Raw genomic sequence first — 17650 nt, 5'->3', positions numbered from 1 at the left:
ATGACGATGTTTATGTTTAGGCCTTACCTCGATCTCCGATCACACCGATACCGTCGACGGTGTTGACGGTATCGGTGTGACGGTATCGGTGTTGACATTTTGTCCCCAGACCTGTCCGGTTGACGTTTCTTCAACAGGATTTTCTTGGTAATTCCTGTCGGTGAAGATTTTGTTGAAGTAGTTGGTAAAGGAATCAGTTGCAGGTGAAAAAGTTGTTGAATTTTTTCCTGTCAGAGTTTTCTTCCTTTTGGTGTTATTTCCTGACATTGCTGACAGGAAGAAATATCGTGGTTTTCACCTAAACAGACCACACATTCAAGGTGTGGGTCTGTGACCGACATGGTCCGATTACAGGCCGGGCATTTTTTGAAACCCGAAGCCATGGTGTTATCGACAGCCGTCGATGAATGAGAGAAAAAATTATTAGTGTTTTAAAATTATAAACGCTGAAAATATCTCACCAGCCGGTGAGATCGAGAAACAGTGAGATCCCGTGAGGGAGAGAAAATTTTTCAAAAAGTGACTTTTCAGTCAGAACTGAGAAAAATCTCAGAGGGCTCCGATGACCGCGATGCTTACAGCAGCGCAGAAAAACAAAGACTAGAGTGAGATCCCTGTGGCAGAGAATATCATGGCATGCTGGGCATGCTCAGTGGCCTCACAGTGCCAGTCAAAAGTTTCTACAAACTTTGACAGAAGTTTTCCCACAATAGGGCTCCATCAGTGACGTCATCCATATGTGAGGACTAGCATCCGGCTTGTCCTGGGATAACTCAAGTTTCACTTTTTAAAACAATATCTATTTGTTTTTACACCCAAGATACCCATCTGGCAGTGTAGCATACCAGTTAGAGCTGGAGTGTGCAAACATCTTGACACTGGACCTCTCCTAAAAACAGTCTCCAAGTCTCTCTCTTCCCCCAACCCCCAACCCCCCAACCCCCCAACCCCCCTCCCTACTTCTAGGCCATCTGTTCCTCATCTCTCTCAAGATCTGTCTCAAAGGTGGACAGCTTTTGAGGACATTTCCCCATCTAACTCCCACTTCTCCCTTCTTTTCCATCTCTTATCACTACCTTAGCCTCTCAGCAATTTATTTTCCACCTCTCCATTTCCTCTTCTTTTTTTCACATCTCTCTTGCAATTTCCCAAATTACTCCTCTCCATTTTACCACATAGATCCTCTCTCTATGTTAACCCTTCCCTCACTCCCTCTTGTTCCCATCTCACATGCCCAATTACTCTTTTAGTTTGGGCAATGACTGTAAATCTTGCAAGCCAGCAGCATAGAGTCAACGTGAGACCATGCATTCTTAGTTCATACAGCACTTTTTTCCTTCCCCCATGCGTTTCCTGCTTCATTTATACAGCGCATGCCGATGGGCCAAAGGGGTCACTGCAGGGGCTGAGTGCATACTGTCTCATGTTGTCATTATGCTGTTTATTGATGCAGCACTTCTGTTTCTTCTCCATGTCTGAAGTGGACTGTTATAAAGTACTGATACACTGTATCAGTCCCTATTACCCCATGTATAGCTATGCCAACTGCAGTAGTTTGACAATGCCTACCTGTCACTCACTCTCCTTTGATGCACTGCATATCGCCCATTTTGCACATCATTTAGAGCAAAAAGATGGAAAACTGGTTAATCTCTTTTATGACAGAATTTGTATTGATGTGCAAAAAAGTAGTATTTTCTTTATCGGTAATTTTCCATAAATATTCTATAAAACATATATTTGAAAAAATGTTTCAACAAATGCTTATGGCTGAATATTTGCATTAAAAAAGCAAAACCAGGCACTATTTGCTGAAGTTTTGCTATTTCCAAAGTTTTGTCTAGTTAGATAAAAAAAAAAAAAAGGGATTGTAAAAAGGATAATGTTCAACACTGTATACTCTATACTTTGGATCCAATATTCAGCACCACTTAGCTTTATTGTTGAATATTTAGAACTGATCATGTTAATTAATGCATTAACATAACCAGTCCAATAGTCAGCGTGATTAAAATATCAGAACTCATTTCACAATGTGCTGTGATGATAGTTCTAAACTCTTACAGGGCTATAGTCTCCCTTCAGTTTGTCACAAGATAGCAATGCATAGATAGCAACAACTGCTATTAGCATCTTTTGTTCTTTACAAGCATGGTGACTATTGGACTCATAATTTGGTAGATAAGATTTGGTAGGTTTTTTTATTTATAAATCTATATTCTGTTTCTGCTCTTTTTAAAATTGTTATAGGCAGGAGTTTCAGACTTACTTTTAATTGCTGGGCCTGATTATCAACATTTACAGACTCTAAACATTTCTGTTCACATGCATGTTGACCCTCTGACTGATTTGGTTGAGCCACAGCCAACTTTTTATCTAGGTCTTCTACCTACAAGAGAGCACAAATTCCATAAAATGTGAGTATATATGAAACTAATAGGAAAACATTGTACAATATCCAAAAATACTAATTTTGAATATCGAAAATGAGGAATTCTGTCTTATCTGTGTCAATAATAATTTAAGTTTTCTGTCGATAAGCAGGGCATTTAGCCATGCATGCTGGGTGACATCATCCGTGATGTCACGAAGGCAGAGCTTTCTCTCTTAGCTCGAAGAGCTTCGAAGAGCGCATGACCTTGGCTTCCCTCGCTCCTCGAGCTTCCCCTCAGTTTTTGTTTTCCGCGGTACTGAATGGACATGTGGAACTCTCTCTCTCATCCCTCAGAAGACAAATATTTAAAGAATTCGACGGAAAATAGGAAGAAAAGATGCCTAAGAGCCCAGGATTTAAGTACTGTTCATGTGGTAAAATCATGTCGGTGACCGACGGGCATAATTACTGTTATTTATGCTTCGGTCCTGACCATGATCAGGCCGCATGCAGGGACTGTGGAAGAATGTCCCCGCGGGCCATCAGACAGAGGGCAGAGAAAATGGAGAGGCTGAGGAACTCATATGTCCCCTCTCCGGCTGATAGGAGATCAACAAAGTCCTCCCCGGGTAAGCAGAAGCCCCGGTCTGAGACTTCTCGATGCGCGCATTTGGCCTCAGAGAGCCGTGCGCCGCAGATTGCGTTGCGACCACCCAACTTGCATCGAGTGCTGCGTCGGATACGACGCATGCGTCGTCCAAATCTGCGTTGAGTCACCCTACTCTGTCTCGTACAACGCAATCAACGCATGCGTCGACCCCATTGAAAGCGTCAAAATATACGATGCAACATGACGCATCTAATAAGTAACTGACCCAATCCACTCAACCGAATAACGGTATATAAAACTCATCATCAAATAAGCATAAGAAGACTACTCATACTCCATCAGAGAAGCCAAGGGCAGACCCTGTACTGCCTGAAAGACCACGTAAATCCACATAAAAAATAAGACATATTACACCTCAGTCTGGAGCATCATCTTCAGCCAGATCTACTCTGCAGCACTCTGCATCCCTGCACAGAGCTCACCACTCTCCTTCCTCCATATTATCTGACATTATAATTGACGAGCCGACTGGAAGTTGGGACTCATCACCAGATATTGTTTCTCTGCCTCATCGCTCAAAGAAGAGACCAAGATCTCCTCAAGTACCATTACCTAAAACACCGGTCAAGCGATCCAGAAAATCTACAAAACCATCTGACCAACCTCTCCACCCGACAGCTGGAGAGACGATGTCTCACATCACTTCTCTCTTACACAGTTTTTTCCAAGGATTACCTCCAGATCCTAACATTCTCCCACAGGATCCTCAAGATCCTGCATCAACGCATATCTCTCCTTCTTCACCTCAAAACCTACCGTCTCCGCGACATTCCACTTCTCCTGTGTCATCCATACACACAGTTTCTCAGGACCTCTCTCCCCTATCATCTCCGGGGAGTTCAACGGGTATTCCTTCAGACCCTCCGCAAGGGCTTCCCCAGCCAACGTCACCTCCTGAAGATCTTACTTATGCTAAATTCCTGGAGAAGCTGGGTTTAGCTCTTAACATAGATACTCGGAAGCTTCCAGACCCAACATCTGAGATAATGGGGATTCTTCAAATTCTAGACGTTCCATCTGAGCTGACTGCTCTACCTCCACATCAAATTCTAGAAGGCCTTATGGACAAGGCTTGGGATACTCCGCACCTTCTCACCCCGATTTCCAAAAAACTGGATTTGAAATATAGAATGCAAAAGACATCCTACTACTCGAATGTTCAGATCCCTCACAATTCGATAGTAGTGGAATCGGTGATGAAAAGAGCCAAGAAAAACAGGCTTTCCTCTAACACACCTCCAGGAAGAGATAATAAATTTTTGCATGATTTTGCAAAAAAGATCTATCAAAATTCAGTGCTGAATTCTCGCATTAATCACCATCAGTTTTATATTATCCAATATTTATTCAACTGTACACAAAAAGTACAGCCCTTACTAACCACCTTACAAGGGGACTCTTCACTACCTCAACCATTCCTAGATTTGCAGGAAGGTCTGCGTCATTTATTGCGCACGGCTTATGAAGCATTTGACACTTCAGCACAGTCATCGGCAACCTCAATCTTAGCTAGACATCTAGCATGGCTCCGAGCCAGCAGTATACGGGACGATGTTCATGACCGTCTGGCGAATTTACCTTGCAGGCCAGATAACCTATTTGGGGAGAAACTAAGAGAGACCGTGTCTTTAATCAAGGAACAGAATATCGCAATTCAATCTTTAGCGGCTCCTTTAGACACGCCGTCTATATCCAGGCGTTACTACTCCCAATATAAAAGAGGTTACTACTACCATAGACCATATCGCTGCTATCAGCCCTATCAATCCAACTATAGACAACAGCCTTTCCAGAAACAGCAGTCTCAATCTCAGATGCAAGGACAAAGGTCACGCCAGAGACCCAGAGGCCACAAAATCCTCAGGCTTCTCAAAAACCACCTAAGCAATCTTTTTAGGTTCACCTGCCAAACAGCAGTTTATATGGGGGGAAGACTATCTTTGTTCCATTCCCAATGGTCCCATATCACCATGAACCAATGGGTATTTGTTGCGTTCGTGCCTATTCTCGCCCTCGCTCCACCCTCTCTACCATTGTGACGACTCCCTTCGGCTCAGACGGACAGATGCAGCCACGGCTTCTCTCCGCCTCTTGGTCCCGGAATCCCCGGGCTGGCTTGACGCTACGGATCCGCCATGTTCCTGATGACATAAGGGCGCGCACGCACGCGTGCACTCCAGACTTTGTACCAGCAAGGGCGTGAACCTCGGGGGCGTTCCCCCGTAATGACATCATCTGTTTTCAATTTAAAAGGTCTTTGTTTGCTAACTACTAGCGAGTTAGCAAGGAACTCCAACGGGACTTGCTTCGGCAGTCCACGCTACTTGCAACTACATTCCGAGTCAGCAAGGGGAATTCTTCTCCACTGCTCAGCCTTTTCAAACCTACCAGGAGTACCCGCTCCTCGGGGGCTCCGCTCTCTCTATTCTTGATTTCAGATTGTTGGACGGGATCCGGTACTCGCTCCTCGAGGGCCTACGTTCCCGAAGACTCAGAAGACTCCTATTGCCTGGAGGCGATCGCAGACCTGAACACAGTGAGTCCTATTACAGACAGGAACCGGTACTCGCTCCACGAGGGCCACTGTCCCTAATCGCTAAGGCTCCCTTCAGTCTAAGACATTATCTCAGGTACGGAGATCGTGAGTTACCATTGCAGATTGCAGATAGGAATCAGTACTCGCTCCACGAGGGCCTATGTTCCTAATTCCTTTCTCATACTCTCTTCTTCCTCAGAAGATATCGTATACCTATATCTTATGGATTATTATTACAGATTAACAGATAGGAACTGGTACTTGCTCCACAAGGGCCTACTTTCCTAAATCTCTCCTAGCCTCTCTTATATTCCAGAAGCCATCCCATACACAGTTATTGTGAGTTCTATTTCAGACTGCTTACAGGAACCAGTACTCGTCTGCGACTCCTGTTCCTGAATACTGAAGACTCTCTGAGGCATATAGAAGACACTACAGAGATCTATAATTGTGAGTGTATCATCTATCACTGGTTATGCCCAGCATACCCTGTCTACTCACTACCTATAGTCTCTCCTTACAGCTCAGCAACTCAGAGATCGTTGTTCCAGTATCAGAGGGACTTCAGCCCTGCTGGGCATATCAACTCACTACTGCCACCTCTGGTGGTTCTACTTCCAGTCAAATAAAGAACTATCTGTGTTTGTCTCAATAACCCAGCCTAGCCGGTGGTCCCTCTCAGGATCTCCACTTGAGGGCGCTGTCAACTGCCATTGGCCCAGGGATTCACTATTTCTATTAAGTGTTATTCCTACACTAATAAAAGTGGTATTATCATCTACCACTCTGTGGGAGCCAACCCACATCAGACCATCACTCCTCTCGCTGCAGAAGCTGATCCATATCAGGTAGCTATCTCCCCGTGGGAATCATACAGGTTGCTGGTTCATCTTTCTACAGGAACAAGCATAACAGTTGCTACTCCTTCCCTCTGGAAGAGCGGAGCACTAACAGATTGCTACTCCTTAGCAAGATCCGTAACAGAGAGTTACTTCGCCCCCTGGCGGGGTGATCGCTTATAGATTGTTAACTCCTCCTTCAACGGGAGTATCCAGCATCCAGATTCATAACAGATTACTACCTCCTCCCATCTGGGGAGCTGGTCTTTAACAGATTGCTAACTCCTCCCCTCTGGGGAGCTGGTCTCTAACAGTATTGAGTATCATATCGCAAGGATACCATCTGCGTTTCAGCTTTATTCCAACGCTTCCTCATCTTATCCATCCCAAGACTCCATTGATTCAAGTTCCCTCGCTCAAGAAGGAAATTTCACTCCTCCTTCAACAGAAGGCTATCTGACCGGTGCCTTCCAATTAAAGAGAGAACTGTTTCTATTCCCAATACTTCCTCATCCCCCCAAAAAAGGAGGTCTTCACCCTATCTTGGATCTCCAAGCACTCAACAAACATCTCGCAAAAGAAAAATTCAAGATGACCTCTCTCAAGACGGACCCTTCCTTTTCTCCAGGCAAAAAAATGGATGTGCTCACTAGGGGCCAGTTTTTTAAACTTATGCGCGGGCATAGATTTGTTCGCGCAACCCGGTGCGAACAAATCTACACCCGATTTTAGAACATGCGTGCTTCCCAGCACATACAGGATGTCACAGGATGCGTTCCTGATTCTGTGGGGAAGGGGCCTGCTATATGCTTTTTCTCCCATTCCGCTAAACTCGCGAACAATCCAGAAATGTATGGCATACAAAGCAGACTTGATCCTCAGCTCCTGCATGGCCGAGACAGCCATGGTATGCCTATCTTCTTCATCTTTCCACAAATCCTCCAATAACGCTGCTGAAGGACCCATTCCTCCTTTCGCAAGACAGGGGGACTCTAATTCACCCGATGAAATCCTCCCTCCATTTGACGGCATGGAGATTGAACGGAAAATATTGAACTCATTAGATCTTTCTCATTGCAGCAAGAAAACCTTCCACCAGACGTAACTATGCTTTCAAATGGAAGCGATACTCGACATGGTGCGCCCTTCACAAACTTGACCCTTTTTCTTGTCCTCCAGCATCACTATTGACTTATCTGCATAGTTTATCCCTTTCAGGGCTGGCAGTAACATCCATCAGAGTTCACCTTAATGCTATAGCCATTTCTTGCCATTTCTTGGACAATGGCGGCAATGGCGGCTTCATCTCGTCCCATCCTTTGAATTCTAAATTTATGAAGGGTTTGCTGCATCTACACCCGCCTATTAAGAAACCAATAGTTCCAATGGATATTCTAGTCCTGGAAGCATTGATGAATCCACCATTTGAACCCATGTCAACCTCTTTACTAAAATTTCTGACCTGGAAAGTTCTTTTCCTGGTAGCTGTCACTTCTGCAAGAAGAGTAAGTGAACATCAAGCACTGGTAATCCATTTTCCATATCTTCAATTTCATCACGATAAAGTGGTATTACGAACTCATCCTTCCTTTCTACTAAAGGTGGTTTCTGCCTTTCACTTGAACAAAACGATCTCCTTACCAGTTTTTTGCCCAAAGCCACACTCTGACAATCGGCAAAAACTTCTTCATACCCTGGATTGTAAAAGAGCCTTAGCCTATTACAAGAATAAAACTGAACCAATCAGGCATTCATCACAATTGTTTGTTTACTTCAACCCAAACAATCCAGGTCAGCCAGTATCAAAGCGGACTCTTTCTAACTGGCTTACTGCTTGTATCCTATACTGCTATTCTACAAAATCGACGCCTCTAACCGGCCCCGTTAAGACTCACCAAATCAGAGCAACTGCAGCTTCCTATGCACATATCCAGGGAGTGCCAATCCAAGACATTTGCAAGGCAGCGACCTGGTCTTCCATTAATACATTTACTTCTCACTTTTGTTTGGACCAGCAGTCTGCAGCAGATTCCTCATTAGGTTCTGCAATTCTAAGGACTGTTTCTAAGTCGTAACGGCTGTCCACATTTCCACAGGTTGCAAAAAAAAAAAAAAATTTCTTTCTAACATTACCATTTCTGGCATTTCATATTTGCAACCTATGAGCTTGGGACTCCCAGCATGCATAGCTAAATGTCCTGCTTATCAACGGAAAAAAGCAAGTTTGCTTACCGTAAACGGTGTTTTCCGTATATACAGGGAATTTAGCCATGCATTCCCTCCCACCTCCCTGGTCAGCCATACTTCATTGCAACACCTACGCCAGGATTAGCTTGGAAAACCAACTGAGGAAAAGCTCGAGGAGCGCGAGAAGCCGAGGTCATGCGCACTTCAAAGCTCTTCGAGCTAAGAGAGAAAGCTCCGCCTTCGAGACATCACAGATGACGTCACCCAGCATGCAAGGCTAAATTCCCTGCTATCTACGGAAAACACTGTTTATGGTAAGCAAACTTGCTTTTCTATACACCAGCCTGAATAAAATAGGATTAAGTCTTCTAAAAGATATGAGATATTTCATATGACCCAGCCTTCCTACTCTTTACTTCCAAGATAAGAAGCTTTCATACCATTAGAAACATTCCTGAAAAAATGCCATGAAAACAAGGGCTATTCAAACATTAAAGCAGAGATATTCCAAACTAGTATGCAGAGCTAAAATTAACATGGGTAATTTGAAATTTTCTATGTTTTAACACACACACTGGTAGGTATTTCCCAAATCAGTATTTTACTGGGAAAGAAATACTACAGATTGAAGCACCTGTCTTCCAAAGGATGCATTGGCAAGGGTCCAATACTCATTTCTATAGTGCTTCAAAAAGTTATGCAATAAAGCTAAGGTACTCACCTGTAACAAGTATTCTCTGTAGACAGTAGGATAAATCAGTCACACTAGTTTGAAATATTCTCTCAGAGCTCAGAAAAACCACATCTTTCTTAGCATGTGCTGAACTTCCTGTGCAGCTACTGCCATGCAAGTGACCTCAATCTTTATAGCAAGTTAACATTCATCTGTAATGGAAAGGATGGGTGGGACTGTGTATCTGATCTATCCTACTGTATATGGAGAATATCTGTTACAAATGAGCAATTTAGCTTTCTCCATGGACACGCAGGATAATATCAGCCACAAAAGTAGACGAGAACCGCTTGAAATTATTTATCATCTTATTTTACCAGTGGGATATACAACCCACATAAATGACACAGGCAGGAAGAAAATTGAAAAAAAAAATTAATACAATAGGTTCTTTAGAATTGCCTATCCAAAACTGTTGTATTCATGGGAAGCATTCTCTAAGCCAGTGGTTCTCAACCTTTTATCTGTTGAGACTCATCTGACAGATGATTCTCACATGCGTTACACACTGAACACATGACTGTCACAGGGCTAAATATAAACATACACTCTGCATCCACAGCAACCCCCTGACTCCCAACAATGGGTGCCGAGCAGAACTAGGACATTCCCTGTACAACTCGTCACCATACAAAAATGATATTCTCATGTCGTCTCAGTAATAGCAACACAAACTCTCCCTACTACCAGGCACAATAGTCCTTCTTATGAAAAAACAGCAGGTAGCTAGCAATGCATGTCCTATTGAGAAAACACAACAAACAAGACTGATACAAATGCCTACATACTAGTAAATACCTCACCTCGGTCATAAACACAAAACCAACTTTCACCAAATACAGAAAGACCACAAATTATAAATATGGAGACAGAAGTTGGAATAGAAACCCCAAAAAAGCCATTCTGAATGCAGTGCAAACCTGGAGAAATGGAAACAGAAATATAGCACCTAACACACACCCAGGAACTGCAATAATGCACACAAATTAATTCGTACAAAGTTACACTGTATTATGGAACACATTCAAACAGTAATAACTCAACCTATGAAATGGCAACATTACAAATATTACAAACATTACAAACATTAAAAAAAATGGCAACATTACAAATACAGTAATAACTCAACCTATGAAATGGCAACATTACAAATATTAAACCAGGCCCTAAATATGGGCACTTCTTATTAGGAAAACAGAACAAGCCAAGTTGCTATAGATCCCAACACAGAAACTACAAGCTTGCAGAACACTCTTATCTGGGTCACCCATGCAGAACATAGACAGACCCCTCACCAAATACAGAATAAAGAGACCATAAAGCTAATGTTTTTGTTTTTCCATTGTTGCACTGCATACAGAGTTTGGCTTCTTGATGTTTACAGTTCAGTTTTTGTCTGCACATTTCTATTTATACATTCCTCAAGAAATATAAAATAATAATTGTAAAACTATACTAATAAAGAGAATACATGTTTCAAATTAACTGTTGATGTTGCGCGCCCCGTCCGCACTCGGCCCACCCACGGGCCTGCTCACCTCTCCAATTCCTCTGCAAGTCCCGGGTCGGCCTCCCCAGCAGCAGTCACAAGCTCCTCCAGGCCTCGGCATCCCGCGACGGCGGTCGCCGGGCCTTCCTCAGTGCACCAGGCCTCATGGCGGGGCTTGGCATCCTCCTTGGCGTTGGCCCCACCCCTAGGCACACGCGCACAGACCGCCTGGTCCCTTAAAGGGCCATGGGCGGGTCCTAGCTCCGCGGCACTCCCTGATTGAACTCAGTACTAAAGGAAGTGCCTGCCTGCACTTCCTTGCCTTGGCAATCGGGTCGACACCGTGTGTGTGCTAGTTTGCCTCCGTGTCTCATCGCTTGTTCCAGTCTTGTTCCTGTCTTGTTCCAGTCCTGTTCCAGCGTCCTGCTGTTACTAATTTCCCCCAGGTAGTACCTCTTGGACTGACTCTCTGGTACTGACCGCTAGCTGTTCTTGACTATGCTGACCGCTGCCTGGATACTGACCCTTGCCTATACAAACATAAAAATTATTTAAAATTCTCCAAACACCAATAAAATATTTCAAAACAGTAGTTACATCACATAATACCCAAATATTAAAACTGCAGTCAATCAAAAAACATAAACTTAAAAAGCCACCTTTACTTGCTCTCTCCAGCAATCTCCTACTTCTTACCCTTGAAGGCCAGTAGCCCATACCAGAAGCAGCAGGAGCTGCTGAAGCTCTATCCTCATGGTCCTCTTCCTTAGGGCCCAAGACCAGTCTCTCTGTCTCTTACACACACACAGCAGTCACATGCCCATGATCAGCTTCTTTCTCTTACACACCAATCATCTCCCCGACCAGTCTCTCACTCTCAAACATACAAACCAGTCACCTCCCTGACCAGTTTTTCTGTCTCTCCCACACAGTCACCTCTCTGACCAGTTTTTCAATCTCATACATAGTCATCTCCCTAACCAGTCTCTCACTCTCAGAGACACACACATAGACCAGTCACCCTTTTGACCAGTCTCTGTCTCTCACATATCAGTCACCTCCTTGACCAGTCTCTCCCAAAGTTACCTCCCTGACCAATCTTTCACTCTCACAGTCACCTCACTAACCAGTCTCACTCTGTCTCTCACACATCAGTCACCTCCCTGACCATCTCTCTCTCAGTCTCCTCCCTAACCAATATCTCATGCACATCAGTAAACTTCCTGACCAGTCTCTCACTCTCTCATACACACAACATTCACCTTCTTGGCCAGTCACTTCCCTGACCCATCTCTCACTCTCACATACCAGTCACCTCTCTGACTAGTCTCGCATACAAACACACTCACTAGTCAGCTCCCTGACTAGTCTCTCTTTCTCACAATCATTTCCTTGATCAGTTTCTCTCTCTCACACACAGTTACCTCCCTTACCAGTGTCTTTCTGTCTCACAGTCACCTCCCTCACTAATCTCTCTCTTACATATCACACCAGTCACCTCCCTGACCAGTCTCTCACTCACACAATAGTCACCTCACCGACCAGTCTCTCTCTGTCTCACCTGCATATCAGTCACCTCCCTGATCAGTCTCTTTCTCAATTGCACACATGCTCTCTCTCTCACAATTGCACACATATTATCTCTCTCATAGAAACATAGAAACATAGAAATGACGGCAGAAGAAGACCAAACGGCCCATCCAGTCTGTCCAGCAAGCTTCACACATTTTTTCTCATACTTATCTGTTTCTCTTAGCTCTTTGGTTCTATTTCCCTTCCACCCCCACCATTAATGTAGAGAGCAGTGATGGAGCTGCATCCAAGTGAAATATCAAGCTTGATTAGTTAGGGGTAGTAGGGGAAGTAACCACCACAATAAGCAAGCTACACCCATGCTTATTTGTTTTACCCAGACTATGTTATTCAGCCCTTATTGGTTGTTTTTATTCTCCCCTGCCGTTGAAGCAGGGAGCTGTGCTGGATATGCGTGTAGTATCAGTTTTTCTTCTCCCCTGCCGTTGAAGCAGAGAGCTATGCTGGATATGCGTGAAGTATCAGTTTTTCTTCTCCCCTGCCGTTGAAGCAGAGAGCTATGCTGGATATGCGTGAAGTATCAGTTTTTCTTCTCCCCTGCCGTTGAAGCAGAGAGCTATGCTGGATATGCGTGAAGTTTCAGTTTTTCTTCTCCCCTGCCGTTGAAGCAGAGAGCTATGCTGGATATGCGTGAAGTATCAGTTTTTCTTCTCACCTGCTGTTGAAGCAGGGAGCTATGCTGGATATGCGTGAAGTATCAGTTTTTCTTCTCCCCTGCCGTTGAAGCAGAGCGCTATGCTGGATATGCGTGAAGTATCAGTTTTTCTTCTCCCCTGCCGTTGAAGCAGAGAGCTATGCTGGATATATGTTGAAAGTGAAGTATCAGGCTTATTTGGTTTGGGGTAGTAACCGCCGTAACAAGCCAGCTACTCCCCGCTTTGTGAGTGCAAATCCTTTTTTCTTCTCCCCTGCCGTTGAAGCAGAGAGCTATGCTGGATATGTGTGAAGTATCAGTTTTTCTTCTCCCCTGCCGTTGAAGCAGGGAGCTATGCTGGATATGCGTGAAGTATTAGTTTTTCTTCTCCCCTGCCGTTGAAGCAGAGAGCTATGCTGGATATGCGTGAAGTATCAGTTTTTCTTCTCCCCTGCCGTTGAAGCAGAGAGCTATGCTGGATATGCGTGAAGTATCAGTTTTTCTTCTCCCCTGCCGTTGAAGCAGGGAGCTATGCTGGATATGCGTGAAGTATCAGTTTTTCTTCTCCCCTGCCGTTGAAGCAGAGAGCTGTGCTGGATATGGGTTGAAAGTGAAGTATCAGGCTTATTTGGTTTGGGGTAGTAACCGCCGTAACAAGCCAGCTACTCCCCGCTTTGTGAGTGTGAATCCTTTTTTCCGCATTTCCTCTTGCTGTTGTAGCTTAGAGCGATGTTGGAGTCACAGTAACCATGTGTATGTTTATTGAATAAGGGGCGGATTTTCAGAGAATTAAACACAAGCTCTCAGACACACACATTCTCTCTCTCTCACTCTTTCACTTACACATGCTGGCTCACTCTCAAATTCACTCACTCCACTCCCACTCACTCTCCTCCATACCCCTGAGGCCAAGAAATAATCCCATCAGCTGCAGGGATTAACGCATTGCGGATCATCAGCTGCTTTTCTCTGGGTCCACGCTACTCCTGGAGCCAATGTTGCCAGTACTTTTGAATGTAGCATGGCCCTTTCTTCTTCCTGTGAGGTTCAATGAGCATCACTTCCTCTTCTGGGATGTGAGGAGGGGGCAGGAAGAAGAAAAGGTCATGCATCAGTTGCCAACTCCCATTCCAACAGACACTATTGCTGTTCCAGTCTGGACTTGAGCATGCTGACAGCCCAGGCAGCAATGGCAGCAATGCAAAGATGTCTTTCTACAGTCTCTCAGTGGGGTGAAAGGAGAGGAAGTGAAAAGCATCTGGGCCAGTGAAAGTGCGTGACACACCTGCCGGTGCTTGGCAACACATTGGTGTGTCATCACTCACCAGTTGAGAATTGCTGCTCTAAACAGTAATGAGCAGTGAAGATATAGATAGAACACCAAGTAGCATTTATTTATTTATTTATTTTAAATATGCCTTTATTTATTTATTTTCTAGGTTTTTAATCTGCTTGATCCAATCAAAGGTTTTGCACTGTGACTCCCATCAACACATTACACTTCTGACATGCATACAACATATTAAATATATCAATATATAGATAAAACTGATTAAACAGAATAAAATTTATCATAGTGACATAGTAATGATGGCAGAAAAAGCAAGTTTGCTTACCGTAAACGGTGTTTCCGTAGATAGCAGGATTAATTAGCCATGCTGCCATGAGAACTGTCTATCAGGGCCTAGGCGGAGCTTCCCTAGTAGAATTCAGAGCTTTGCTGTGTGCGGCCGCGCATGCCTTCCCGTGCTGAAAAATAGATTCTCCTCAGTCTGTGATTAAGTAGAAATTGGTGTGACTATCCAGGGAGGTGGGAGGGTCAGCATGGCTAATTCATCCTGCTATCTAAGGAAACACCGTTTACGATAAGCAAACTTGCTTTTTCCCATTGATAGCAGGGCTGAAGTAGCCATGCTGTCATGGGAGTCCAAAGCTTCCAATCACATCATTAATTCTTTTTTTTTTTTTTTTGTGTGATCTAACCTGATGGATAGTCAAGTGAGTAACTATACAACTACAGAATGTAGCACTTCTCTTCCCAGTTTGGCGTCGTGTACTGTTTGTTGATCTAAGCAGTAATGAGAAGTAAAGGTATGCAAGGATGACAATGTTTGCACCTTGCAAATGTCTATAGGTTGCAAATTGCACAGGTGTGCCATGGAAGTTGCTACTGCTCGTACCTGATGCACATTTGGATGAGACGAAAGTGTTAATATTTGTTTGTCGTAACAGAAATGAATGCATTGTGCAATCCAACTAGATATAGTTCTTTTTGTTACAGGGAGACCTGGAGCATTTGGGTTGAACGAAACGAACAATTGTGATGCTCGGGACTCCGACAATGATCTGGACTTGTAGTAGGCCAATGCTCTTTTGCAGTCCAACATGTGTAACAACTTTTCTCGATCATTTTGATGAGATTTAGGAAAAAATGTTGGTAGTTCTATAGACTGATTTAAATGGAATTGTGACACTACCTTTGGAAGGAACAACGGATGAGTTCTAAGCACCGCTTTGTGATGGTAGAATTGTAGATATGGACTATAATGTACCAAAGCTTGTAGTTCGCTGACTCTACGTGCCGATGTCACTGCAATCAGGAAGACTAATTTCCATGTAAGGTATTTTATGTGAGCGGATTCAATAGGTTCGAATGGGGGTAGCATGAATTGTTCCAATACTTTGTTGAGATTCCACGGTATAGGTAGTTTTGAAATGGGTGGACGCAAATGTTTGAGTCCCTTGAGAAATCTAGATACTATTGGGTGGACGGATATGAGCTGTCCTCCGTGCGGTCTATGATACGCTGCAATAGCACTAAGGTGCACTCTGAAGAAATTGCCATACATGCTATGTATAAGGTATGTAGGTAGTCGAATATTTTTAGTCGTCCTAATGTTTCTGCCCTTGAATCTGGTGTTTTTTGAACTTCGAAGTTAAGGTCAGAACCCATTTTTTCCAGGAATTTGGGGTACGATAAGTCCTCCGGAGGGGAGTATGGTTCCGGAGGATCCTCCGGAGGATCAGATGGATATCCTGTGGACGTAGCTGGTGGCGTTTGTGGAGAGTCCGGTTTCACAGTATATAAGGGCTCACGTGGAAGAGGTTGATGTTTCATCGGTGGAGGTGAGGATTCCCTTATTGACTCCATCTCTTTATTCCTTGGGGAAGATGGAGTGGAAATGCATTGCCATTCTTGTTCACTTCCCGTTGGAGAGGGAGGTAACATGAAGGTGGATTGCATGACCTCAAAAATGTCAGAAAGAGCTGACGACAGCTATGTAAAAGCTTGCTGTGTCTGTGCCGGCATCTTAGGCTTTGCCTTAGCTTTTGAATTTTTAGGTGGCACTGCTGCTTGAAGTATAGCACCGTCTGGAGACCCAGTGAGATGGGCCCTTATAGACAGTTCCCATGACAGCATGGCTAATTCAGCTCTGCTATCAACAGGAAAAAGACCAAATGGTTCATCCACTCTGCCCAGCAAGTTTCTTATGGTAGGAACAACTGCTTTGTTCAGGTTACCCCCATATTTTTGTTAATGTAGAAACTGCCACTCTGTGCAGATTACCCCAAGCCTTATATTAAGGCAACTTTCAAACACATTTTTAAAGGGTAAGCAGTCTTCATGATAATTCAGACAATGCTGTTTAAACATGTTTTGCTTTTGGACTTGCTCACAGAAGCAGTCCTGTGCTTTTTTCCTAATGTCTGTATATCAGTACCCTAGACCAGTGGTTCTCAACCTTTTTTTGGCCGGGTCACACCTGACAGATGGTTCTCACATGCGTGACACACTGAACATGTGACCGTCACGGGGCAAAATATAAATATACATTCTGCATCCTCAGGAACCCCCTCGACCCCCAAAAATGGGTGCAGAGCAGAACTAGGGTATTTCCCATACAGCTCACCATACAAAAAAAGATATTCTGGATCTGATAACATCTCAGTAAAAGCAAAACAAACTCTCTTTACTGGCAAGCACAATACCCCTCCTTATGAAAAGAAAGTAATTTACCACTACAAATATTTATCCAGGCCCTAAACACTAATACACCTCCTATTAGGAAAACAGAGCAAGCCAAGCTGCTATAGATAGATACCCACTTAGAAACAATTGTAAAACTATACTAATAAATGTTACAAAACAGCTGATGAACAGAATATCATCCAACAATTAAAAACTCATAAACATTCAAAATTGTTCAAATATCAATAAAATATTTCAAAACAGCAGACACATCACATAATACCCAATAATTAAAATGGCAGTCAATCAAGAAAAATAAACTTAAAAAGCTGCCTTTACTTACCCTCTCCAGTAACTCTCCTACTCCTTTCCCTTGCCGGCCAATAGCACTCACCAGAAGCAGCAGTGGCTGCTGAAGCTCTGTCCTCACAGTCCTCTTCCTTAGGGCCCACAACCAGTCACAACCAGTCTCTGTCTCACACAGACCAGTAACTTCCCTAACTAGTATCTCTTCCTCACACACACACCAGACACCTCCCTGACCAGTCTCTGTCTCTCACACACACAACACACCAGTCACCTCCCTGACCAGTCTGTCTCTCACACACACACTCACACACCAGTC

The 17650-nt window shown here is 43.8% G+C and overlaps 1 protein-coding gene across 2 annotated transcripts in view; it reads right to left on the bottom strand.

Moving 5' to 3' along the window:
- Positions 1–17650, bottom strand: part of CCDC158 (coiled-coil domain containing 158) — a 1731209-nt gene that overhangs the window by 1039511 nt on the left and 674048 nt on the right. For both annotated transcript variants that reach the window (XM_029599728.1, XM_029599736.1), the window contains exon 10: positions 2270–2389. In XM_029599728.1, the coding sequence (XP_029455588.1) occupies positions 2270–2389 (120 nt within the window). The remainder of the gene's footprint in view (positions 1–2269; positions 2390–17650) is intronic.

Source organism: Rhinatrema bivittatum, chromosome 1 (genome assembly GCF_901001135.1).
Source record: "Rhinatrema bivittatum chromosome 1, aRhiBiv1.1, whole genome shotgun sequence".
Classification (NCBI taxonomy): domain Eukaryota; kingdom Metazoa; phylum Chordata; class Amphibia; order Gymnophiona; family Rhinatrematidae; genus Rhinatrema; species Rhinatrema bivittatum.
Note: the sequence above shows the minus strand (reverse complement) of the source record. Positions and strands in the feature narration are given on the sequence as shown.